General features: G+C 40.1%; 2 protein-coding genes across 3 annotated transcripts in view; one reads left to right on the top strand and one right to left on the bottom strand.

Annotated features, from left to right (window-relative positions):
* The window catches only part of gpr158b (G protein-coupled receptor 158b), a 60,168-nt gene extending 54,152 nt beyond the window's left edge, over positions 1 to 6,016 (bottom strand). The window contains exon 1 of the mRNA XM_062429326.1: positions 5,121 to 6,016. Within this exon, the coding sequence (XP_062285310.1) occupies positions 5,121 to 5,983 (863 nt within the window). The 5' untranslated portion in view covers positions 5,984 to 6,016. The remainder of the gene's footprint in view (positions 1 to 5,120) is intronic.
* A 6,783-nt stretch (positions 6,017 to 12,799) lies between these two features.
* dis3l2 (DIS3 like 3'-5' exoribonuclease 2) lies at positions 12,800 to 25,905 on the top strand. Of its 2 annotated transcripts, none has more exons than XM_062429246.1 (21): positions 12,800 to 12,858; positions 13,527 to 14,326; positions 14,430 to 14,560; positions 14,842 to 14,895; positions 15,019 to 15,120; positions 15,255 to 15,438; positions 15,673 to 15,737; positions 16,054 to 16,283; positions 16,387 to 16,560; positions 16,827 to 16,906; positions 17,385 to 17,497; positions 17,697 to 17,804; positions 18,021 to 18,254; positions 18,773 to 18,852; positions 18,953 to 19,136; positions 19,569 to 19,655; positions 19,914 to 20,061; positions 20,376 to 20,506; positions 21,233 to 21,337; positions 21,775 to 21,879; positions 22,365 to 25,905. In XM_062429246.1, exons 2-21 carry the CDS (start codon positions 13,552 to 13,554, stop codon positions 22,464 to 22,466), a joined length of 3,192 nt encoding a protein of 1,063 aa, XP_062285230.1. In that variant the 5' UTR covers positions 12,800 to 12,858; positions 13,527 to 13,551; the 3' UTR covers positions 22,467 to 25,905. The 2 variants fall into 2 exon arrangements, with proteins under 2 accessions (XP_062285230.1, XP_062285229.1); XM_062429245.1 differs by having other exon boundaries at positions 12,802 to 12,863.

Here is a 25,905-nt window from a genome sequence, read left to right as displayed (position 1 = left end):
TTTGAAATGGATTGTCATAAAAGTTGGTGCAGACATTCATGCCTCTTAAGATTAAATTATATCAATAATGTTATTAGGCCACTTTTTTATCAGTCTCATACTTTAAAAATGTCATTCTCATCACCTTCTGTTGTACTTTGTTTAGTGCTAATTAGCAAATGTTAGCATGCTAATATGCTAAATTAAGATGGCGAATTTGAGACAGCTGATGTAGCTAGCTGTCATCTATGTTACTTTTTGGCTTAACATTCTGTATACATTTGAATAACTTGATTTGGATGATGTAGACATTTAACACATAGTGCAAAAACAAAACTTTGAATTAATCAAATTAATTTGATGTGTTGTCCAGCCTCGCTTTGGCTAAACGTAGCTACTCCTTAGTGGGATCAATTTATTGTTGGCTCTGATATTTTTCATAAGATTTGCTGGCATTAAGGAAATGTACAATTTCTCCAGACATATCCTTATAGCTATTAATTTAGGAATTAGATTTTTAAATGTATGTGTAGATAGTTCAGGTATTAGCTTTTCCTATTTTTGTGCTTCCTTTTAAATCAGTATAAAGTTTTATTACAGTGTGTTTTCTGCAGTGCGTATCACAGACATGAGGTGTTTTCCAACTAAAGGTGAGAAAAATTCTCAAGTCTCTTCTCTGTATGTGAAACCAAACATCTCTGCAGGAAGTTGGTGCAGTTTGGAGTTCAATACATGGAGACTGTTGGCCTCTGCAGCAGTGAGCCATCAGAGATTCACACTGTGAAGGGAATAAGGTTAAATACTGTTCAGGAGTGTGACTGCAATACAGAATGAGAGGAGGACTGCCTGGGACTTCAGCTAGAGGAGGCAAGTTTATTTCAGCGATCCTGCTGTGGTCTGGACATTAGAAGAGTCTATCTCACGTACACACAAACATATTTGTCTTTATATCCATTTCAGCATTTCCTAGTCCCTTACCTAACCTTAAATAATCACAACTAAATGCTTAAACCCAACCCTTACCCTAAACTGAACCTAAACCCAATTCTAACCTTAGCCTTAAAACTAAGTCTTAACCCCGTTAAATTGTCCTTTGAATTTGTAAGAACCGACCAAAACGTTCTCACAACAAAGAAATGTCCTCACAATGCTGGTTTTAAACTGAAATTGGTTCTCTAAAAGATAAGGCACACACACACATAAAGCATACTAAGTTTTCTTTGATTAATTCCTTCCACCAACATACAAGCTAGAAATTCACATGCACTCTCTCTCTCTCTTGTCCTCGCTCACCCTCTCTCCTTTGTGGTTTTGTGGATGAGCCTGACATCAGTTACCTCCATCTGCCTGCTAGGAAGTGGAACAAACAACCATGGAGAGAGGCTGTGGCCGCAACCTCTCCTCAAGAACAGGACCAGACAGAAAGATAGAAAAGCAAATGTGTTGATACCTGTGAGTGAAATAATGTGAGTGTGTGGACTGTATGCATGTGTGTGCTACTGTCAGTGTTTACAGGTCAAAGCTTGGTAGAAACTAGAAGCATTATAAATAGCTGAGAAATGTCATAGATGTTGGACCTAAGAACCATCTGTGGACACTTGAAGGTAACACTAGGCAAACATTTTGAGCATTTAAAGCAAAACTAGAGACTCTTGATAGTTTGATGGTGTTAATTATTATTTTTTAAGATCATGGTTAAAACGTACTTGTGTCTTACATTTGTTACAACAAAAAATGCAAATTACTTCTTTACTGTGGCTTTGAATGGTACTTGATACAGCATTTAAACTTCAGTAAATAATTGCCAGCACATCTGACTCCTCACTATGATTAAGAAGATTAAGAAGTGTTTCTGATAATTAGGGCTACATTTCCCATTAAGCCTGCTTTGCTTCCTAGCATAAAGTGGATGTTGTGACTTATTGTGCCTCCTCTTTCAGGCATCCATGAAAGCCAATTTCTGCTAAGAAATGAAAAAAGTACATGAAAAGTTATACATTGTTAAAAATAAAAAAGACTAATTGTTGTTCAAAATTATTGAGTTGACTTAGTATCTCATAATTCTGTTGTTTTTTTTTCATCATGCATAACTTTTCATCTTTTTCCCCTATTCTTGGCATGAATGGACTTCCATACATGCATCAGTTTCCAGGTACATTTGTTTTCTTTCTGTGGCTCTACTAAACAGGATCTTGCAAGTTCTTCATTAGTCATAAGTCCTTCACTTGTTCTCACTTGGAGCACAACCAACAAAACTCCAGACATTATTAGCTTCATCTGCTCTAGACAATATTTTCTAGCGGTTTTTTGCTGTTCCTATAAAACCAGATCCAAAGGTGAGGCTAGTGGTGCCTTATTCTCCTAGTTATGGTGTCATTTATGTGTTAATGTGGTGTCTCAACATTACTGTGGTGATGTTTTACACATGCCGAATTGGTACACACATACAGTACGACTTTAAAACTAGCTGCAGACATGATAAGCATAAATAATCATAATGACCTTTAAAAGGAGCACTGAATGTAAACTAAACAGCTCCCTGCTGTGCTTCAAGGTGCTCCTCCTCCCTCCTTCCCAACCTCACGACTCTACTTCAAATTTGCAACCATAATTTACATTTTAATTAGATTTACAAAAACGAATAGCCTCTCTTTGACTGAGTTATAAAGTTGGCCTGGAAGGACAGTAGGAGGGGCAGGGAGGAAGATGAGAAAGAAGTTGCTTTGAGGAAGAAGGAGGAAATGATGGTGGAACTGACTCCATCATCTACACTAGCTTATGCTTTTCTCTCCCAAACCAACCAACTTGTTATTTTTAGAAATGTCATCACAGGTATGAGATGAGTGGAAGAAACAGCAGAAAAGTTGGAGACTGCGACTCACATTACAAAAAAGTGGGTTGAGGAGGAAAACAGCATGCATCTGGTTGTTCATTCATTGGGTGATAATTTATACCCTATACTTTATAAATACTCAAACCAGTCAAAATTGACCCGGGAGGACAAAAGTTGCACAATCAACAACAGGACAAGACAACAGGAAGGTTAAAAGTAAGCATGAAAACTCAAAAGCAAAAACTAGTATGTGGAGTTTGATGTATAATTTTGTCAAACTACTATTTTCAAGCTTAACTTGCAGCATGCACTAAAAGTCCTGCAGGTGCTATGGATGAAATCTTAACAGTTGAGCATCTCCATTACAACTGAGCCAACTCAGCCACTAATGAAATGCATGCGATATGGCTGAAAGCTCTGGGAATAGATAGAGTGAAACAACATTACAATGTACATCAGAAAAGCTGGCTCACTTCTCCTAACAGACAAAAAATACAAAACGTATCTGAAAAGCACTGCTCTGGCAATATCCACTATTTCCACCATCAAAACATCAGCCAATAACAATATTTGTTCACGCTCCAAACACAGTGTGTCCTCTGGATAAATGCAAATTGACAAATGGAATTGGGAAATGGTTGGGAATGAATGGGAATGAGTCAACATATCCTTTTCTTTGTCTACATTTCACAAATCACTGTCACTTGTTGCCTGAGCTTAAATAGTTGACAGATGAGTTGTGAACTGATTAATTTTCAATATCAGACACCTATGAGGTGACTGACACAAGCAGAGCTGCCATTTCTCTCAACTAAAACATCATCATGGTATATGGATGGTTTTATATACCGTAGCATACCTGTAGTATTTATACAACATGCCAGATATTAGATAAGTCATTTTTTGGAGATGATTAGAAAATTACAGAAACAAACTGTCGCTATACTGCATAAAAGACACACTTTTACACTTTTTTAAAATTGAAATGAATTGTGTGTGGCAGTGGTAACTCTGCAGTCATCTTTGTGATACCCGGATACCATGCAGCAGAAGCTGTACACTTCCCACAAATGTCCAGATCAGCTTCTGGTCACGTCATGAGCACAAGTGACTGTCCCTGGAGCAGGTAGTGATGCAGCACTTTGCTCAGGGACACGTCGTCAAGAGTGAGACGCTTGCCAATTTGAGACCCAATTCGCAAGCATGACACACTGCTGCCTATAAACCACTGAGAAATGTTCATTTGTTGCTCCAAATCAAATGTCATCCCCATTCACACTGTTGCAGTTGAGACAGCTAAAATTTTGCTGGAGGTGTAAGATGCTGTGATTGAATTTTGGCACCAACAGTTAATAATAACTATATAGCACAGAAGGACAAAGTAACCAACATCAAAGACCAACTCTCTGTTTTTCCCTAACAGGTTTTCTTGAAGATTTATGAGCTATCTGATATCGAAATGGACGTCTTGTTGTGTAATACAGCTCGACCGATGTAAGGATTAAGTGCACCTGAAATTCTGAGTGGCTTCATATTGCAGTTGTTCATATTTCATTTTTTATTCATGATTTAATTGATCTTTTTGACACCCTTGAACTGGAGCCTTGAAATATGATATACTTGGGGTTTTTTATGCACCTAACTACTATACACACACGCGCACGCACACACACACACACACACACACACACACACACACACACACACACACACACACACACACAAACACACACACACACACACACACACACACACACACACACACACACACACAAATATCAGCATGTATAGATCCCTTCACACTTTGTATAGCCTACAGTGCTCATTAGATTTTAGGCTGCAGAAAAGATGCACAGCTGTGCTTTGACAGGCAAGCATATTAAATGAAAAAGGTCTACCTGTCTCTGTGAAGCTTCTTTTACACCATCTGTTTCTTGCATCAAGGCTCGAGTTAAGCAAGATCCATATTTACATTAAGCTTCATTTTACATTATTGTCAATCAAATACAGGGTCCTTAAGTGTGGCTGACTGGTAATTACTGTAAAGTGGTTTTAATGGCTGCAATTCATTGGTTACTTAGGAAAGTTTTTCAAGTAATTTGTATTCCTAACAATCGAATATCATACTACTTGTAGTAGGTCTATATCATAAATCAGGCTTATGTGCAACAGTATACAACCTATTTGTATTGTGAGCACCACAAAGCTCTCAAAAAGCAAACACTGATCCCTCAAACTGCATATTTTGCTTCTATGTCTTATTTTTCCTCTCTGTGCCTCTCTTTCACACACTCAGACCTCCTCTCACCTGAACTCCGGGGCAGAGTTTCTCTTCAGTCCATAGAAGCCAGCAGACAAGGTGAGCAGCCAATAGGGCACAAACGCCCCATGTTCACACTCCAGGTAGGGCGCCGACCACTTGATCTGTTTTTTGTCCAGAATGTAACTTTCAGTCTTGGTGCCCAGTGCGTCCGGGACCCTTCTGTGCACGTGTGGTCTCCTCCCGTCCCTGAACTCATTAAACCACTCGGACTCCGGGGTCCTGCTGTTCAGGTGACGGTGCGCAGAGTTGGACAGGTCGCGCAGCACCACCTCCTCCTTCTCGGTTCTCGTCGCCTGGAGAAAGACTTGGGGGCCCGGCGTCGGCGCGTCCATGTGGAAGGTCACCACAGCCCTGTGGATTTTGGGGTCCCCCTCGAGGATGCTCTGAACCAGCGCGTGGTACCAGTGGATGTCCCTCCGGAGGGTTTGCTCCCTGGACCTGTTGGCCTGCATGATCATATTCAGGAAGTTTGTGGCGTGCGCTACAGTGTCCAGGATGCTGTGGAGGGAATAGTGGGATGCGACGTGCAGGCCGCCCCGCAGACTGCTCAGCTCGTACCTCCGGGAACAGTTGACCTGCCTCAACGCCGAAGAGTCGCCGGTGTGCAGGAAAGCCGTCACCACCCGCGGCAGGTCCTCCTCAATTTTGTGCGCTACCACCGTGCGCTCGGTGGATGGTACGGAGTAATAGGTCGGGTGATGGGGCGGCTCCTTGTTGATGTTTTGGGTGCTGAAGACCGGAGGATTCTTCTCGTCTCTTTCATTATCCGACCACTCCACGTATCCGTAGTTTGTTCCCAAAACGAGTCCTGTTTGCAGGAGCAGCGGGACGACCAGCAGAGCCATCATTCCTTTTCACAGGCGCAGAGAAGAAACCGTGGGCACTTGGCAAAGTGTGGCGAGCATAACCAAAGCCGCTCTCTTTCTTCTGCTGCTTCACAGGATTAGAGACACTTTGAGGTGCACACACCAGAGGATGTCCTGAATTTCATACTGAAGATCACACTGAAAACGATGAAGGCATCCGAGCATCTTTTTGTACGCGCCAGGGAGAACACAGACTTTCCGACTTTCCTCCGTTTTTACAATATCAAACAGCCACACAGACACAACCCCAATGCCCCTTAACTCACACACACGCAATCAAAAAACCCAACAGTGATTCCTCATCAATCCGCTATCCAGTCATATGAACCGATGTTATTACCGAACACTCAGCTCTCTTGTTACTCCTCCTTGGAGAAATCCATGTGAGAAGAGTAGGATGACGACGAACTGGGCAAATTGTTCTTGAAGTTCCGTCCCTCCCAATAAAATCCTAATAGGCCACCTGAAGTGTCGCCCACTACTGTGTGTGGTGTTTCGTGCTGCCTGTCTGCCGGAGGTGGGCGGAGCATGGGAACGACAGGAGCTGTCCGGTGCTGAAAGTAGCGCCTGTAGGAAGATAAGCGAGGCTGGTGGTGTTGGTGGTGGTGATGAAGAGCTGTCAGCAATGAGGATGAAGGAGCATCCTGGCAATAAGATTGAATCTAAAATTAGAACAGAAAAGCATAAGACCAACAAGAGACAAGTGTGTGTGTGTGTGTGTGTGTGTGTGTGTGTGTGTGTGTGTGTGTGTGTGTGTGTGTGTGTGTGTGTGTGTGTGTGTGTGTGTGTGTGTGTGTGTGTGTATGTGTGTGTGTGTGTGTGTGTGTGTGTGTGTGTGTGTGTGTGTGTGTGTGTTACACTACATACGTTTCTGTGTATACTTATGGATCAAATGTATTGACACTTTACCCATATGTTATTGTTTGTCATCTCCCTCCAAAATCTCCACTCAGAAATATCTTTTTGTTCCTTCAGTTAGATGTTTGAACTGTGCAGAATGATTTATGCGCAGAGTTTGACACTAGAAGGCTGTTTTCACATTCATCTGTGTCCACCTTAAATCTGAAATCAAAGTCTTGTACTTACAGAATGATTTATGATCTCACAAGTAGTTTGAAGTAGAGATGCACCAAGACAGATACTGATGTGAGTATCCACAAAGACAAATGTGAGTCCACCAATACTGACTCAAATAGCTGAATCAAGAATTGGTGACAATGAGCTGATCTGGTATCGGACACCATTATTTTAATAAATAACAATTCGGCAAATTTTGTATTTACAACAGAATTTGTAATGGGTCTTTTTTGTGAAAAAACCATGTCATAAACACAGTATCATTCACACAGAGAGCATGTGACAAGATAGTTGGCTCAATATCCTCAGACTGGAGGGATGAATCTGGGTGGGATAAGTGAAAAGCAGCTCTTGACCTTCCCTCATTACCACCATTGAGGTGCCTTTGAGCAAGGCCCATTACCCTAAACTGCTCCAGTGGAGCTGACCAGTAACCAGCAGGTCAGATTGTAGTGGTACTGGACAGCTTCCAGGTTTGAATGTGGTAACTGTGTGAAAGTGGTCAGGACATTCCAGCAAAAGAGAAGCTTCCTCTCAATAAAACTTCCCAGAATAGCTGTGGTTAAAAGAATATGAGTATTTTTATATTTATGTCTTCATTTTTTATGCCTGAGGAGCATCTTGTTGTCAAACTGTTGTCACAGTTGTCAAAATTAAAGCTGCAGAGGATGAGATATATTTAAACTGAGATATCTTGTGTGTGCATGCACACTGCAATTCAAGGCACTGCCTGCCATCACTTCAGAGTCAAGGACACTCTGACATGTGAACAAAAGAAGCCTTAGAGCAATCCACCAGCCCTGCAATTTATGGACAACCAGCTCTCCCTCCTGGGCCACGGTAGCTTTCTAGGGTTACTTGAAATACACAGAAAACATAATACAATTGTGTTTCACAGGTTAAGCATCACTGACCATGATGAGTGAAATTGATGTGAAAAATTTGGGAATTGCACCTTTAATATGCTGCTATAACTGATAAGCGGTGAGACGGCTACAGTGTTTGATGGGGTTTCTTCACACCAGAAGTGGAAATCAGTTTCGTTATGACCTCACTTTGCATAAAGGGATATGGTCATGTTGAAAACAGGGAAAAACCATTCCAAAACTGTTGCCACAGAGTTAGAAATGCCTCTTTGTCTACTTTAAATCATAACTCTATAATGTAGTATCAAACTTTTCCTTAATTGTAACCAATAAGCCAAGTCCAACAATGAAAACCATCTCTATCCAAATGTCACACTCAAAGGTACTGCATATGTACAGGGAATAGAACAGATTAGAAAAGAAGAATGTGTATGGAGAAGAGACCAACACACACACGTAGTATATAATACTATTAGATACACTACACACATTTCTATATATAGCCAACCCAAGTGGACACAGGAAAATTACACTGATGTCTGTGGGTAAGTATCTCATTTCAAAACCGTGGTCTGATATTTCTGCTTTCAGAAGTTTAACTATGCAAGGTTTCTCATTTTCACATCACACATGTATAAGCTACATGCTGGACTATAATTGGCCATTTGTGATGTAAAAAGATCCTGCTCGTACTCACACGTCTCGAAATCAAGCAAACTTCCCCCCTTCAGTAGCTGGATCTGAAAACATGCTTCCAGTGTCAAACCCTGCACATACTTCATTCTGCACAGTGAAGCATCCAACTGAAGTAACAAGAAGTTAAAAAAACAAACATTTTTGAGTGGAGGAGGACTTTAAATAGCCCTATGAAGCCTGGCCCAAAAATTAAAAACAAGCCCACACAAAACTATGTAGACAGGGGTGTCCACAGACTTCTGGCCATATAGTGCATATAGTGTACATGTTGCATGCAAAGACACAGTTAAACAGGGGAGTAGAATTGTGTACATGTAGACAAGACAGATTCAGAGAGATGGACTTCCAGGTGCCTCTCTTACTCTTTTAAAAAACAAAACATGAAAAACACGTAAGCATGGTTTGTGTTGTTCTGCGTGACCACGTCTGTCTTGGTCTGCTCTGACACTCTCCAGGGCTCGTCAGAAGTCAGCCCCAGACTGTAAATGGGCGTTGCAGAATTCAGCTCGCCCGGGGTGAGTCGCAGGCCGTTGCCATGGCAGTAGAAGGTGACGACTGCAGAGATCTCCCCATGCTGCCCGCTGTTCACTGCAGCCAGTAATGAAGAAGGTAACCTGTCTGGCCCTGCAGCATCTGCAACTAGACCTTTCACATACATTCACACACTCACACACACACACACACACACACACACACACACACACACACACACACACACACACACACACACACACACACACACACACACACACACACACACACACACACACACACACACACTTATCCACCTCGTATTTGGACCTCCCATTGCATGTCTGCAGCCTCCAGGCTCCATCAAAAAAAAGGTGTGTGTGTGTGTGTGTGTGTGTGTGTGTGTGTGTGTGTACGTGTGAGAGGGTGAAATAGGCAGAGGAAAAGAGAAAGCAGCAGAGAGGGAGCATCATAGGGAAAGAGACGAGAGACCGAACGAAGTGACTGCTCCTGCCCCCTCTGTTTCATCTTCTTTTACAAGCTGCACTGCCTCCCCTGGCCTGATAAATATTTGATAGTCATTTGCTGCTTCATCTGCATGCTTTACAACTTGGGTCTGTAAGGCCGCAAAAGCAATAAAGGCTGCCGTACCAGTCGTTCTTTCACCCACACTCTCTGTTCCCCCAGAGGTTCCTTTAGATTTCCTCAGAAGAGAGCAAGAGAAGGATAAAAAAAGGGGTATTTCCTCTGGTGTTCTTTTTTTCTCTCACATACAAGAGTCTGCTGTGCTACCATGCAGTGAGTTGCATTTGAATTACAAAAAAGTAAAGTTGGGAGGTGCTTTTATTTGATAGGGTGACCACGGCTCAGTTGATGTTTTACTAAAAGTTTACAATGGAAAAATTAAACACTAACTTGAAATGCACCAGAAAATAAATCCCACTTTATTCATTTTTATATTAATATATTCATGCCTCATCCCATAAACAAACAAATCATTGAAAAGAAGCTAACTTTGAGAGGCTTAAAAACAAATTATTTTTAGTTGTCAGCCTTCTATATTGTAATCATATAGGATTAAAACACATATTGGTGTGAATTTATGTCATCTGTGCAGATTCATCATCCTTTTCGCAGATGCTGTTTACTGTCATAACAGCAGCCTCTGATATTAAAGGCTTTTGACTACAGCTCCATATTTGTGCTAATATAGAAGCTGGCTGTGAACAACATCAATGCTCTATAAGGGTGAGAAATATTTTTTTACACCTCATGCTGCACAGCTGCTATAAGTAGAAAGAATGTTAGAGTTAAAAACTTGGTTTGTGCTGAGTTTGATGGGATAGTTGGTGACTGTATACTGTTTTGTAGTGTAGACAGTGTTGTGTTAGTGTGGTAATATGTCATTCAAGCTCTGTTGCTCACAAGAACAAATTCTGAGAATCAAATCGATCATTTTTGTGGTGGTGTAGATTAGAAACGGGCCACCATGATTCAAACAAGGGAAAAAGAAGTAATGATCCCCTCATCCCTTTAACTTATGCACCTTCCTTACCCCAACACAATCCATCACACCGTTAATGGCCAGTGGCATGACTGCTACATCGATTGCTGCTGCCTTATGAAGATGATACGCGCTGGTGAAAGTGGTTCATTTCTCAAGATAAAGTCAAGCAGAGGAAAGACAGTTTGTCAACCAAACCTAAGATGCTGGTACAACAATTTCATCCACAAGTATTAATACAATGTTTCCAGTGAATGGTGTGTGTGTGTGTGTGTGTGTGTGTGTGTGTGTGTGTGTGTGTGTGTGTGTGTGTGTGTGTGTGTGTGTGTGTGTGTGTGTGTGTGTGTGTGTGTGTGTGTGTGTGTGTGTGTGTGTGTGTGTGTGTGTGTGTGTGTGTGTGTGTGTGGTGCTGCAGTATTTTGCAAATTGTTGGCAATACAAAATGTGGTTCTTTAGCTAAGGATGTGTTTCACCATTACTCAAAGTAAAATGTAAAGGGGTTACATCCTGGAAAGGTTGCCAATTGGTCACAGGGCAAACACAAATAGACCGATACACTGAAATTCACCTTCTGAGTCTCATCTTGCTGTTACTGTGTCCTTTCTCCTGCTGCAGCATGAAAACCTCAGTACACTGACTAAATGTGTATAATGTGAGTTCTAATATGCTTATGCGTGTGTCTGATAGTGTAACAGGAGGCAAGATTTTAATTAATTCATATAATTAATCCAATTACAGCACAATCATATCGTCTCTGTTTGACAAACAATACAACACAGGTGGATTTTAATTAAAGACCAGATGCTTCCACAGGCAGTTTGATGCTTTTGTGATTTTGAAGTCTCATAAAACATTAGGAATGTGTGCACTGTGATGGTGAGCAGTATGTATAAAGTATAAAGGAGTTTCAGAGGTGTTGCAAACCTTTATCTTTGTTTTAATTCAGCCTTTACAGACTCTTTACAGAAAAATTAAATACTACGTGCTTCTTAATCATGCAAAGCTCTTAAATGGCCTTATCACACACAACCACTGCTGAAGGCATCTGTTTGTGTGTGTGTGTGTGTGTGTGTGTGTGTGTGTGTGTGTGTGTGTGTGTGTGTGTGTGTGTGTGTGTGTGTGTGTGTGTGTGTGTGTGTGTGTGTGTGTGTGTGCTTGTACTGTATGTGTGTATAAGAGTGTTGTGACTCTGTCAAGGTGAGAAAAGATAATTTTGTCTATATTATACCCACAGATATCTGAGAGCCCCACAAATACACTTAGCCTGGAGGAGTGGTGTATCTGTGTAGTTTGTTTGTGTATTTGTGTGTGTGTGTGTGTGTGTGTGTGTGTGTTTGGAGCCTTCATGACTTATCTTGTAATATGCAAGATAAGTCAACAGACAGGTGTGAAATCAGCTTGTCAGTAAAGAGAACAGTCTTCAGCAAATAGGAAATAGCAGAAATAAGAATTACAGTATAGTCATCCGTTAAAATTGTACATTTGCCTACGCGCACACACACACACACACACACACACACACACACACACACACACACACACACACACACACACACACACACACACACACACACACACACACACACACACACACAGTCTGTATAAACAGATTTACTTTCCCCTTCAATTTTTCATTAGCATGTTTGCACAACTGACACATACAGCATGTGAATGTCTCTGTGCCATCAAATACATAATATTCAGTCTTTGCTGCTCTCTACAGGTTGTTTGTGGTTCCAGTCAGGTTTGCTCAGTGTGTTTTTATCGAAAAATCGGGGAGCTGCTTTAAAAACAATGAACACTGAAATGACAGCACCTTTAGAAACTTTACTGGGTTTCATTAGATGCAATATCTCACACAAAAAAATACATAAGCCCACAGTCACTCTAATGACAATTCTTCAAGGCTTGCTGCTGTGATTTCGAACTTTGTGCAAAAGTCGACCTTATTTGCTGGTATTAAGGGTTAGAGTTAGGCTCTAGTTTCTAAAATTACAGTTTTCTTCCTGTGCCACTAATGTGAACATTACCAATATAATGATATTACCACAGATGTTTTGACAATATAGACGGTAGACTGAATGATACACACTAGGGGGGTTCTGTACGCTCGGCTGATAGAGATATTTCCGACAACACTGAAAGGCAACACGAACCTTCCATGACGACGGAGGAAGTGAATGTATGAGCTAGTTAGCTTTTTGCCCTGAACGACAGCTAAGTCACAACTTACACCGTAGTCAGTAAGGTATTGTTGTAAACATTTTAAGTTTGGCAGCCTGTCCGTCCATGTTTAAGTCGCTTATTTTGCTCGGGGTAGTGGTCTGACTAATCTCATCGTTAACGTTAAACCAACACCTGCCGTTGAAAGTAACAGACGTTATTGCTAGTCTGGTAACGCTAACAGTTGCTAGCTGCTAATGTTAGCTAAGAAATGTTATAAATGGCATTATTTGTTTACTGAGACGTTAAAACCGAAAACAGTAGAATGACACGGATGCATAATGGTCGTTTTCTCTTTTAATTATCATCCAGAAGAATGTCATAGAAGCTAATATTATTTAGGAAAGTTACCTAACATCACATGCATGCTTTAAGTGTGTTTGTAACGTTCAGCGGTTACATGGGTTACATCACTGAGTTTAAGTTATGTAAAACCAGTTAACTACCTAACATATTACAGTCAGCTACGAAGTGAGGAGTGCCTGTTATTTGCTCTGGTTTAATGGTAGCTAATTACATATTCTGATTTCATCTTTACTTGGAGTGATGACAATTTTAAAAAATAACAATTTGATGATAATATGATTGATAATATAATCCCCAGCAAAGCCACTGAGGCTTAAAGTGCTCTTTGATGATTCATTCTTGAATTGTATGTTAACACAATGTGTGCTTATTGTCTTTTCAGAGACAGCATCTTCAAGGATTGCCACATGGATTCACCCCGGCAATCTAAGAAGGGTAACCCGGGTAACAGAGAGCCAAAGCGCAGCCAGAATCAGTCTGGCACCCCTCCTCAGAAAGATGCCTATGCTAGGCTTCTCAGTCAGCACCGCAGCAGCAAGTTCAGTATGTATCTGGAACAATATGCAAAGGAGTCATCATTTCCAAGGGAAGGACCTGGTCCGAGCACAATGCTCAAGGCTCAGAGTGACAAGCTGAATATACCACAGCGAAAAAGGGACCAAGTGCCTAATGATTTCTCTGATTCAAGTGACTTTTCCCCGTCGTCCATGAAAAATAAAGGAGAGGACAGCTCACTGTCTTTGTACATGGAGAAACTAAGCAGTCGCAATGCGCAGCAGGACTGTGAAAGGAAGCTCTGTGTGGCTGACAGGCAGCGGCGGGGACAGAGAAGGGACACCACCACCAGCCAAGACGGAGACATCGAGTCAGGTGAGGAGCTCAGTTCTTTAAAACCAAATGACTCGAAGAAACACCAGAAGCAGCAGAAGAAAAACAAAGACGTCAACAGAGATGTCGCTTCTAAGGAAACAGACCCAGTCATTGTACAGCCCCCCCAGTCCCCAAACAAAGCCAGTACAAATAAACAGGAACAAGAGAAGATGAAGAAGTCAAAGAAAAAGACTCCCCCCAAGCATCCCGAGGAGGAGAATGGCAGAGATGGGATGTTAAAATATGGGGTTGATGCTCACGTGTCAAGGCCCAAGTCCCCTCATGGTAAAGACAAACTGCAACAACCCAAAGGTAATTTCTGTGTTAGTCTATGTTTTCTTTGTATGGTTCACTATGATCATGCATTTTCACACTTTTGGACATATATTAAATCACTGACTAAAATTGTTTTCAGCTTCAAGTGCAAATTCTCCTGCTGACAAGAGTAGGAACAAAGGAGGCAGATTATCAAAGAAGCAAGTGTTTGAATCCTACATGACCTTGGAGGAGGTTTCCCATGGCCTTAAAAGAGGAGAACTCATTCAGGTACAAGCCTTGAGTTACTAGTCCTTAGACAGCGGAAAAATCTGAACTGAGTATGGATGAAATTACACAAGGTGGTCAAATGATGTGGTCATACAAGTTGTATTGGTGTTGCATTCTAATTTGTTTAAATACAAACTGAAGTAATGAAGGTTGGCAACTCAGCTTTAAAGCCATTTAGTTCCTAAACAAAACACGTGGTACTGTAGCAGTTCTTGTTAAATCAGTGGACGCCTCAGTAAGCTGATGTGTAAATTTCTAAATTCTGCGTATTTTCTCTTCAGGGACAGTTACGAATCAACCCCAAGAAGTATCATGAAGCTTTCATTCCATCTCCTGTAAGTCAGTGTAACTTGCTTTCAAGCATTTTTGTCCGGAGATCTGTAAACCTGCTGATGTCCATCTTGAAATGTTTACATCGAAGCCACACAGGTAACAAGCGATCCCTTTTGTGTTTGCAGGATGACGCCCGGGATATATTTCTGGATGGGATTGTAGTTCGCAACAGATCGCTGAATGGAGACATAGTAGTGGTGCAAGTCCTACCTCGGGAGCAGTGGAAGGTAAACTGCTACCCACCTTTTTAAAGACCCACGTATTTAACTCAGGCTTTTAAAAGTTATATTATAACAGAACAATAAATCACACCAGTAGATTTTATCAGTAGGAAATATGTTGGGTTTTTTTGTCTGTCTAGGTTGTGAGGTCTGATACTGACTGTGAGGGTGCCAGTGAGCCAGACACCCAGAAAGACAACATGGTGAGAAAAGCACAGAAGAAGACAGAGCACCCCCCGAGGCCTGATGTAACTCTGGAAGACCGGTGTAGTGACCAGGATGAGCTCATCAAAAGAGTTCAGAATGTCAACCTCACTCACACAGGTAATCTAATGAAGTAGTGAGCACGGCAGCCATTTCAATTCATAACTAATATAGGAAACATGGCAATAAATTATAATATGTTGCTCCTGGTATTGGGTATTGTTTAATGTACTTGATGTCGAAGTGTTAATTTACTGTTTTGTAGAGTGTGTCAGTGTACAGAAGGTCTCCAAGAACAAAGTGAAGTAGTACAAATAAATAAAGTAAGTTTTTCCTCTCATCTGGTGGCACTAGGGGAACCTCTGGAAGAGCCATCAACTCCACCGTCCAATGGGGAAATAATCCAAAAGACCGCTAAAGTGAGCTTCCTACCCACATGTTGTTGTGTATTTTCTTGGTCAACCCTCCTGCTGCATTATTCCACATTTCCCAGATTAAAATAACACTAATGTAGGGGTTTTCCTGCTCAATGTGAGACTACAGTGGGGGAAGGACAAAAAGGTGCCACATGCACATTTACTCTGGAGTTCAATTTTCAACCACATCCATTAAGCATCTGACCTCTTCATCCTAACAAAGTCCTTTAAGTAGGTGGTGAAAAAAGATTTCAAATCATCACTATACCCCCCCCCCCCCCCCCCCCCCCCCCCCAAATCTTCTCCCTCTGTCTACCAGGTGGTGTACATTGTTGAGAAGAAACACTCCAGAGCTGTGACAGGCTTCCTGAAATTTCTACCCGACAAGCCTTTCGCCATGTTCTCCCCTGTGGACCACCGTGTGCCACGGATTAACATTCCCCTAATTGACTGCCCTGAAGACTTTACCTCCCGCCCAGGTGACTACACCAGCACCTTGTTCATCTGCCGCATCACCAACTGGGCAGCCGACAGCAACTTTGCAGAAGGGTGAGCGTTATCCAAACATGAAACAGGGAATTATTTAAACAGTTTAACCATTCTCAAATTGGCTTGACAACAATCCTTACTCTCCTCTAAACATTTCCATCAGTCGACTGGCTAAGACACTGGGTCAGGCGGGGGAAATCGAGCCAGAGACGGAGGGCATCCTGATAGAATACGACGTGGACTTTTCTGAGTTCCCAGAGGAGGTGTTGGACTGCTTGCCGAAGGCCCTGCCCTGGACCATCCCACCTGAGGAGTTGAGCAAGAGGAGAGACCTGAGGTGGGACTTGTAGGATTATTCATGCTTACGCATCTTTTTTTCCTGACAGATATGCAGTTCATGTATGATCTTGAGGTGCTGTCAGCATGACACCATCTCTGAGGAGTGATATGAAGTGCCAGAGTGATAACATAGGACACTCATGACTATCTGATGCCTAAAGCCATTTTGAGTGTTTATCAACCATTTGATTATTGAATTATGTATGCTATATGTAGACTTATTTTAGGTCACATCTAACTCACAAAGCATTGTGGTATTTTCAGGAAGGAGTGTATCTTCACAATCGACCCTGCTACTGCCAGAGATCTGGACGATGCCCTGTCCTGTAAACTGCTTCCAGATGGTAAACTGCTCTCTGACTGATGGTTGGGGAGGGTGATGAATTCTGATTATAAACGATTGAAAATTAGTCTTTTTTGTGTGTGTTGATATCAGTTTTTGAAGGTGGGAGGTTAGACTGTCTTTAAGGGCTGAATGATTTTGAAAAATATGTCTAATTTCGAGTACTTTGAGCAATACTGCAACTGAGATATGATTTGTGATATTAGAGAGAATAATCATTTTTGAATCGTTATTTTCATTTTCATTGAAATACATAAATTATTATGTTATGTTTTTAGTTTAAAACATGTTCCTCCTCTGGGATCTTGTGTTTTCATAATTGTTGAACAACAATATTTAAATGAAAAGGGAATTTTGACACATTTCTCCTTTAATAAATTGCCTATGATTTAAAGATTGCAGTAGGCCTTATTGCAGTTTTGATAACATTTCAATTAATTGTTCAGCCCTACTTTATTTACTGTATATTTTAAATGCAGGTAACTTTGAGTTGGGAGTCCACATCGCTGATGTGAGTTTTTTTGTGGAGGAGGGCAACGCTCTGGATGGCATTGCAAGCCAGCGAGCAACGAGTGTGTACATGGTTCAGAAAGTGAGTGCTCCTTAATACCAGTTTTCTCAATAACTGGCTTCTTCACATGATATCATTTGTGAAACTACTAAATGATTTGTTACATTATTCTGCTTTTTAGGCAGTAGTCTGAGCTAATTTTCTGTGTGTTCTCTGTTGTAGCTTCATAATTTCAAATTTTCTTGCATGTTCAAGGTGTTTGTATTTTGTCACTGTCAAGGTGATCCCCATGTTGCCAAGGCTGCTGTGTGAGGAGCTGTGCAGTCTGAACCCAATGACCGACAGACTCACCTTTTCAGTCATTTGGAAAATCACACCAGAGGGAAAGGTACGTTCATACACCTGGAGCACCTGTTACAGCTGCACTCAAATAATAATGTATGTTCTAAGGTTAAGTGGAGTGAAGGGTCTGATGGGTAATTAATTGACCTGATTTTCCTCTTGATGCTCTTGTTGCCATAGTGATGTTATTCAGTGGGATTTTAGATGTATTTCTCTCCTCTTGATCCTCTTAACTGGTTCCACTTCACCTACCAACCCCCAGATTCTGAGCGAGTGGTTCGGCCGCTCCGTGATTCGCTCCTGCGTGAAGTTGAGTTACGACCATGCTCAGAGCATGATTGAAGCACCTGAGAAGATGTTCTCTGCCGAAGAGCTACCACCTGTGGACCCGAAGTACCCCATCGATGAGATTCACCAGGCTGTGCTCAATCTGCACTCCATTGCCAAGAACCTCAGGTCTCAGCGCTTCTCTGGAGGAGCTCTCAGATTAGACCAGGTTAATCCTCATTCCTTTGCCTTGTTTGACTCTTTTATGCTATCTATCCCACGTTTTTCTTTTCTAAATCAAGCACAAAGGCATGTGACAGGAAGATATACATACACTCTTGATCTAACTTATGAAAGGTTTCAGTCACAATCATAATTTTTAGGTTAGGAAAATGCATAAGTCTGCCCATATATAAGTCTGGAGAAATGAAAAAACATTTGAATCTCATACACTAGAGTAAAAGGAATAAATTCACTTCTGTGACTTTTGGTGAATGCTAAACATGAAGCAGGAAACACTGTTTGTACATTTTTATTTTAGAGATTTGTAATTTAGACCCAGATAAGTCCTGAATCAAAGTTTCAACTTTCCAATCAGGTTCTAAAAAAGAGTTAGAAAATATAATAAGCTGTCAGCCGTTAGAGATAGATACATAGATAACTGAAGCTGGCTAACCATCATATTTTAGCAACAAATGGAAACACGACCTGGAACTTTCTTTACATTTGATATTTTCTTTATTTCAGTTGAAACTGTCTTTCACCCTGGACAAAGAGACCATGATGCCTCAAGGCTGCTACGTGTATCAGTACAGAGACAGTAACAAGTTAGTATCAAATGTCAGATGTATTTCTGTGTCTATCCCATCTATTTCTCTTCCAAAATGCACATTTGGCACACTGTGTATTTAATTCCTTGTTTTCTAGGTTGGTTGAGGAGTTCATGCTACTGGCTAACATCGCCACAGCCAACCACATTTATCGCAAATTCCCTGAGCTGGCCCTGCTCAGACGCCACCCTCCACCCAAGACCAAGATGGTGGATGAGCTGCAGGAACTGTGTGAACAGTTGGGCATTGACATCGATCTATCCTCTGCAGGAGCGTTGCATGTCAGTACTCGTATTACAGATGTAGCACAGTGTTTAATCTCTCTTGTCTTTAGGCACACTAGTTCCGAATCAGTATAGTTTAAGGTGCCAAGTTTGAGTAAGCTCTTCTAAACTTTTTTCCTCAAGTAATCAACCAAAAATTACAGCGTTGCAAGTTTTCCAATTTATTTTTTATTTGACACCGTTTAAAAAAAGATTACGCATAAGCACAAAAGGAAATATGAAAATGTGGCGCTGATAACCAGATTTTAATGAACTTGATTGTTGTAAAAGTGGGTATTTCCCTCTCTCTTAATCATCACAAAGGTTCCAAACTTCAAGTAATTGTTGAAGATTTTCAGTCTGTTGATTTTACTGAATGTGATATAAAAGAAAAACACAGTAAGTGAGAGTAAGTAAAAGACATTTCTTTTTTCTTCCCCAAACATGCAGAAGAGTCTCAATACCACTATTGGTAATGATGAGTACTCCTCTGCCAGAAAAGAAGTCCTCACCCACATGTGCTCCAGACCCATGCAGGTAAGAGCTCACTATGTTTTTCTCTTGAAGCCTTTTAAGAAGTAGTATAACTACAAAATGAAATATGACTAATAGTTTTTGCCATGAAATGAAATTATGACAAGTAGTATGAGAGATGCAAAATGGATTGATTACTGAATATGTAATACTTGAACATGAAACCTTTTTAATATTATGAAATAATGATCAGAATGAAATGGTTACTTTTATACATAGGATCAGCTTGTGTATTTAATGTGTATTCTTGGTATTTCCTAGATGGCGCTGTACTTCTGCACAGGTGTACTAAAGGATGCACAGTTATTTAAACACTATGCTCTCAACGTTCCTCTCTACACTCACTTTACATCACCCATCAGACGCTACGCTGACATCATTGTGCACCGGCTGCTGGCCTATTCACTGAGTATGTACCTTCACAACAAAAACCCTCGCACTGACACCGAAACTAAAGCATACATTTTAACAAATAACAGATGGTCTTTTGTTTTGAACACTGCTTAGCTGTTTTTCAGGATGTGTCAGTTTGATGTGAAAAGGACTACACACAAAAAAAAACAAAGCATCCCCAGATCTCACACTGTTAATGACTTGTTTGTCTTTTGCCAGTGTGTCTGCACTTCCTGCCTCTGTCTGATTCTGTTGTGTGTCTGCGTCAGTGTAAATATTTGCGAATGATAATTTTTCTTCACTCTTTGTCCTCTAAATATTTGCTTGCAGATTGTGGATCTAAGTTAGGGCTGTCAACGGAACAAGTCCAAAAACAGTCATCACACTGTAATGACAAGAAAACTGTGTCCAAAAGAGTCCAGGAGCTCAGCAGTGACCTGTTCTTCGGAGTGTTTGTGAAGGTGGGTGGTCCGTTTCATTGCTGTCCTGTAAAAAACATCCATTATCCAACAGATAAACCATTATCTCCAAAATATGAACACAAGCAGTCCTGTTATCGGCTTTGTGATAATGCATTTTTTTTTAATTACCCGATAGTGTATACAGGGTTAAGAAGTAAGATAGTTTTCTGAAGTCAAAAAGGGACACATTTTCATTTTCGCTGGACAACCTCATTGTCTGTTAAAGCTGTAAACAAATATATATTTCTTTTTTGATGCAGTGATCATGAGTTAAACAAAACACTTAAGAGTGAATCAAATAGCAGGTACAAATATTAGAAAGAAATATCAGGACAACTGAGTACAATTGAACAGCAGCACAAACTACAAAACCCTCATAAATGTAGGATATATTGCAGGACTGGTGTCAGACTCCATTAGCTTAATCAGTGTGTACCTAATAAACTAGCTACCGATTGTGAAGGGGATTCTACACATACTGAATAACTTCTTAGTGTGTTTGTTTTTTAAATCAGAAGCAAAGCAAATTAGATGTAAGGCAATATTTAACATTTTCACTGACTTGAACACTGATTTACTCTTTTCACTGTGATTATACAAAAAATGTATTTTACCTCTTTAGTGGAATAATGTAAGCTAACTTCAGCTGGTCATGAAGTCAGAGCTTATTAAGTACATGTTCTCAGTATCCAGCACTGCTATAATTTCTGGGTCTGTGCTCAATAGGACTGTGGCCCTCTGGACTCTGAAGCCATGGTGATGGGGGTGCTGGATCAGTCCTTTGATGTGCTGGTTCTCCGATACGGAGTACAGAAACGCATCTACTGCAAGGTCAGCTGCAATACTTCCTATGCACAGAGAACCGTTTCAGTCTTCACACACACATCTGTGTACCATGCAGTATAATTATATAAGGGTTTAGCCTTTCATCTGCAGTACACTCAATGTTTCCAAATATTTCTTTACATACATTATGTAATCTAGTTTTATTTAGTGTTGAATGTCAGTGTAATTATCAGTACATTACCCTTGATATTTCCTCTTATAATCTTAAAAGCCTTATTGTCCCTAATTGTTTTATTGCTTACTTATGCACACATATTTGGACAAAGTTTTTTTCTCTATAGATGACTTTGAATTTGGTTTCTGAAAAAGCTTCATTAAAAGAGAGAAAGGCCACAGAACAAAAAAAACAGTCCAACAAGTGAACATCACAGTAGCAGGTCAAGTGACCCCTTTTATTTGAAACCATTTGCTTTCACCTTCAGTCTATCGTGGGCCTGGACTCATTCCGCCATCATAAGGTAGGGAAGAAATCAGAGCTGACTCTAATCTGGACACCAGAGGACCCAGAAACAGGCCCAATAGAGCAGGTGAGAACCACTGAAGCCAATATAAGTGCTTTTCCTATTGTCTGTCCTGTCAGTAGGTAGTGAAAATGTATTGAATATAAATAATTAAAAAAAGGATTTAAGGTTTCATAGCTTTTATGTAATTCTTCACTAAGTGATAATATTAAGAATTTGAATTTGATTAGAAACTTGATCACTGGTAGTAATATATGACAATAATATGTGCTAGTTATGAGCAACAGAGAATTTCAACCTACTCTTAATTTTAGTTCATAATTATCTCAGGTGTTGTGGTCCTTATGGAGCCTTTTCCAATGCATTATTGTTGATTTGAGTTCAATCTCAAAATGAATAGCAGCATATAAAAAAACCCAGGAGAAAACAAGATTACTAACTTGTTCCCTGAAGGATCATACAGGCTATCTGTAGTTATCTTGAATCCTTGACTCAACAGTTTGACAAAAGGTGTTCATTTCAATGTTGATCATTTGTTGATTCCTCCACAGGTCATTTCCATCTTCACATTAGTGGAGGTGCAGCTCAAAGCGGACAGTGCGCCCATGAAATACAGTGCAATGCTCAAGAGACCTGAAGAGAATGGATCATAAGCAATGACGTGCATTCTGAGCACTCAAAAGCTTGTATGGAAGATTGGAATTGCACATTTTCTTTTAAGATTGATAAAACTAGACACTGGGCTGTGCGATATGACCATAATCTCTTATCCGAATATGGGTCCTTTCATAGTACATTTTCTTTAGATTAATTCCAAAGGTAGTTCATTTAAAGTAAAGTAAAATATAACCAGTAAACAAAACATTCCTCAAAGTTTAAATGATATTATATGAAAATAACCAAAGTGCCGTAAACAAAATCGATATTTGGCACAACGTCTTTGCAGATGTAAGTTGCAATACCAACCGTTACTCCTTCCGTCTTCATGATTGTTTGCTGTATGGTGTGTTGCGGGTAAAAAAACATTTGCAATGACTGATTCTGGGGTTTGTTTTGAGCACTTGACTACTTTCTTGGCTCTCATACCCAAACCACATCCAACAGAAGTAGTACGAACCCTTCATTTTGTCTTGGCTGGTCAGAGTCCTCCCACTGTTTGGAACAGTCCCGTCCCGTGTCACGGCCACTCTCAACTTCCCGCAAAGTGTCATCCAGATTGACCGAGTATTGCTGTGTGGTGTTATTTGCGACACAACAAAATAAGCAATAGAGCAGTATTTAGGATGATAGATGTTTTTCTAACGTTATAGGATATATATTGTCATATCGCACAGCCTTCACTAGACTTTTTAAATTGTTACATAGTTTAGAAGTAGTATTTTTGTGGTAAGCATGGATATCACTAGTCAGGTCGGAGACAGATTTCAATTTAAATTCCCACTGATGTGTATGCCCAGTCCAATGGTCGTTCATGTTTTAGGCCATTTACTGCAAATCACATACACACACCTGCTAATCTATCACCGTTACAAGGTCTCTGCAAGTTTGCTTTCCTTGTAAAATGGCTGATAAAAGTAGTTGGTAATCTAAAACACATATGATTTATAGTAAGTGGTTTGAAACATCTAAATACTGATCTGTCCATTTAAAGATGTTTAAGAATAGCCTCAACCCAACCTGGTTTGTAATTCCACTTTGTACCTAAAGATAGTGAGATAGTGAGTCACTGTTGTGTCCAGTCTGCCCTCAGTCTGTCATGGGTGGATACTGTTTACAGTGAATCTTTAATATGGTGTCAGTTGACAGGTGTTATTTGAATAAACCAACCATATTTTGAATCTAAATGGTTACCGGTTTGCCTGGAGGGAAAAAAACTAATAAAGTGACATAATAACGGTACTAAATCAAAAATAACAACAGCTTTTAACCTGGCTCAAAATCTCCACCAGCGCTACTTCTTCATCCTCCTGTGTTAAACTGAGGGCAGGCAGGATGCTCCGGTGACTCACTATCACTTCTTAAGGTACAAAGTGGTATTACAAGCCAGGATGTGCCACTGCTATTCTTACATTAAGCACAACAATGAACTCACTAATGGGCAGACTTTTGGGGCAATTTTTATGTAGTTCAGTGTGGATTTCAAATTGAATTTTGGCCCAGATCTGAATGTGAAAGAACCAAAGCAGCAATGGTTTTATTTTGCTGTTGATTTATTGACCTATTTAGGTCAGTTTTGATGTGATATAATTGTTGTACACAGTCTAATGTGTGAAAACTGAATTTGTAACTGTTTTCAGTTAAATATCTGATTATAGATTGAAAGGCTTATTCTTGTGTTTGCAAGGCAATACTACTGGATTTTACTTTATTTGGCCATCTTTGGCTTGCTATTGTTGAAATAGAATTAGTTTTGACCACAGGAAAGCTAGAAAGGGTCAAACCATGAAAATAGCTAGTAGTACTAGTAGGCTTTCATTTTAGTCATGTGCCAACGCTGGAGAAAGGTCTGGCTGAAACCATTAACTTTCTGCTATATGGGGAAAATAACACTCTGCCTTGTTTGTATTTCTTTACAATTTTCTTTTGCGGTGACCATGTTATTGCATAATAGCATCACGGGGAACTTGCTTTGGTGGAAAATTTGCTTAAAATAGCTAAATCCCCGCAAAAGAAAATGCCACATAAAACAGTAAAAGATGCATAAGACTTTTACTGATTTAAAAAAAAAAAAGGCAACTTCTCTGTGCCCTAGAAGTGAAGCCTGCTGATACTTCACCTCTGGAGGAGCTCACTGGACTCATTAAAACCAGATGATTTAATAGCTGTATGTAGCTCTTGCAGAACGTTATCAAACAACCATTTACATCTATGCAGTTATGCCTTGTACGATCCAAATCTTTGTAAAAACTTGCCATTTCCAGCACGTCGGTTGCTAGCTCGGACTATTGTTTCACATAGCGACAGTAACATGCAGATAGCCGAAGGGGAGGAGAATTTGAACTGAAATAGTCGACCTATGGCAGGCTTAGTCTACATCCTGTGAGTCAGACTACAAAAAACATTTATTATCAGATTTACAGAAAACTTATAGCATAATTTGCTTAGAAATAAACAGTAAACACATGTCAACCACTACTTTTTATATTGTAGTATTTATGTATTTATAGTATTTTAGTCAGTGTGCCTGATGTGTTGGACCTTCATCTCACAGTCATGAAGTACAGCTCACAGGACTTGTCATTTGATTAAATTCCCATCAGGATCTAATAGAACTAACCTATAGTTTTGGTCTATACTGAGGTACATTTTCTGTAAGTGTGTTAGTCAGACCAAAGCTGAATAATTTATTAACTCCATGTTGTTTTTAGTACAATAAATGGGAATAACTTGAATGTGTTGCTGCTAAAATTAGTTGGTGGCCTTGAGCTCTTAATAGATTTTTTTTTCTTTTCCTTTATTACACTTGGTTTGTGCAGCATAAATATGTTATGGACCTCAATATCAACTGTGAATGTCAGCCTTAATGTAATCTAGTGAACAAAAGACTACATTTAATTGAACATTTTTTAAAGACCTCCCCATTGCTTTAACCAAGTCAGTGTGCCTCTTTAGTTCTCATTCACCATGACTTCAGTTGAGCGGTGCCATGTGATGACATAGTTAGGTGCTATGTCTTTTTATTTTGGATATCAAATCAATTTTTTTGGATGATTTTTAGAAGAAGAAAAAAAAACGTTTTTTGTTTTTTTTGAAAATACCACCAGCTAATGTTAAGTTTTTTTATTTTTCATGGACTGACAGTTTGACATGAGCTTTAAATGTACATTAAAACACAGTGGATACCAACGCTACTAAATAACTGTACTGACTTATTATGTGATCAGAGTAAAGAAATTAAGACATCTCAGATTTGAGAACCTGTTCATCTTGTTAAATGAAAAGAAATACAGAAGTATGACCTCTGTGTTTCTTTTGCAGTGTTTGATTGTCACATGTAACTTTGGTCAGCATTCAAAGTGCATTTGTACTCTGCTACTACCATACTGAGCAATATACAGCTGTTTTTGTCTCTGAATAAATAAAAACATACAT

The sequence above is a fragment of the Scomber scombrus genome, chromosome 11 (assembly GCF_963691925.1).
Source record: "Scomber scombrus chromosome 11, fScoSco1.1, whole genome shotgun sequence".
Taxonomy (NCBI): Eukaryota; Metazoa; Chordata; class Actinopteri; order Scombriformes; family Scombridae; genus Scomber; species Scomber scombrus.
Note: the sequence above shows the minus strand (reverse complement) of the source record. Positions and strands in the feature narration are given on the sequence as shown.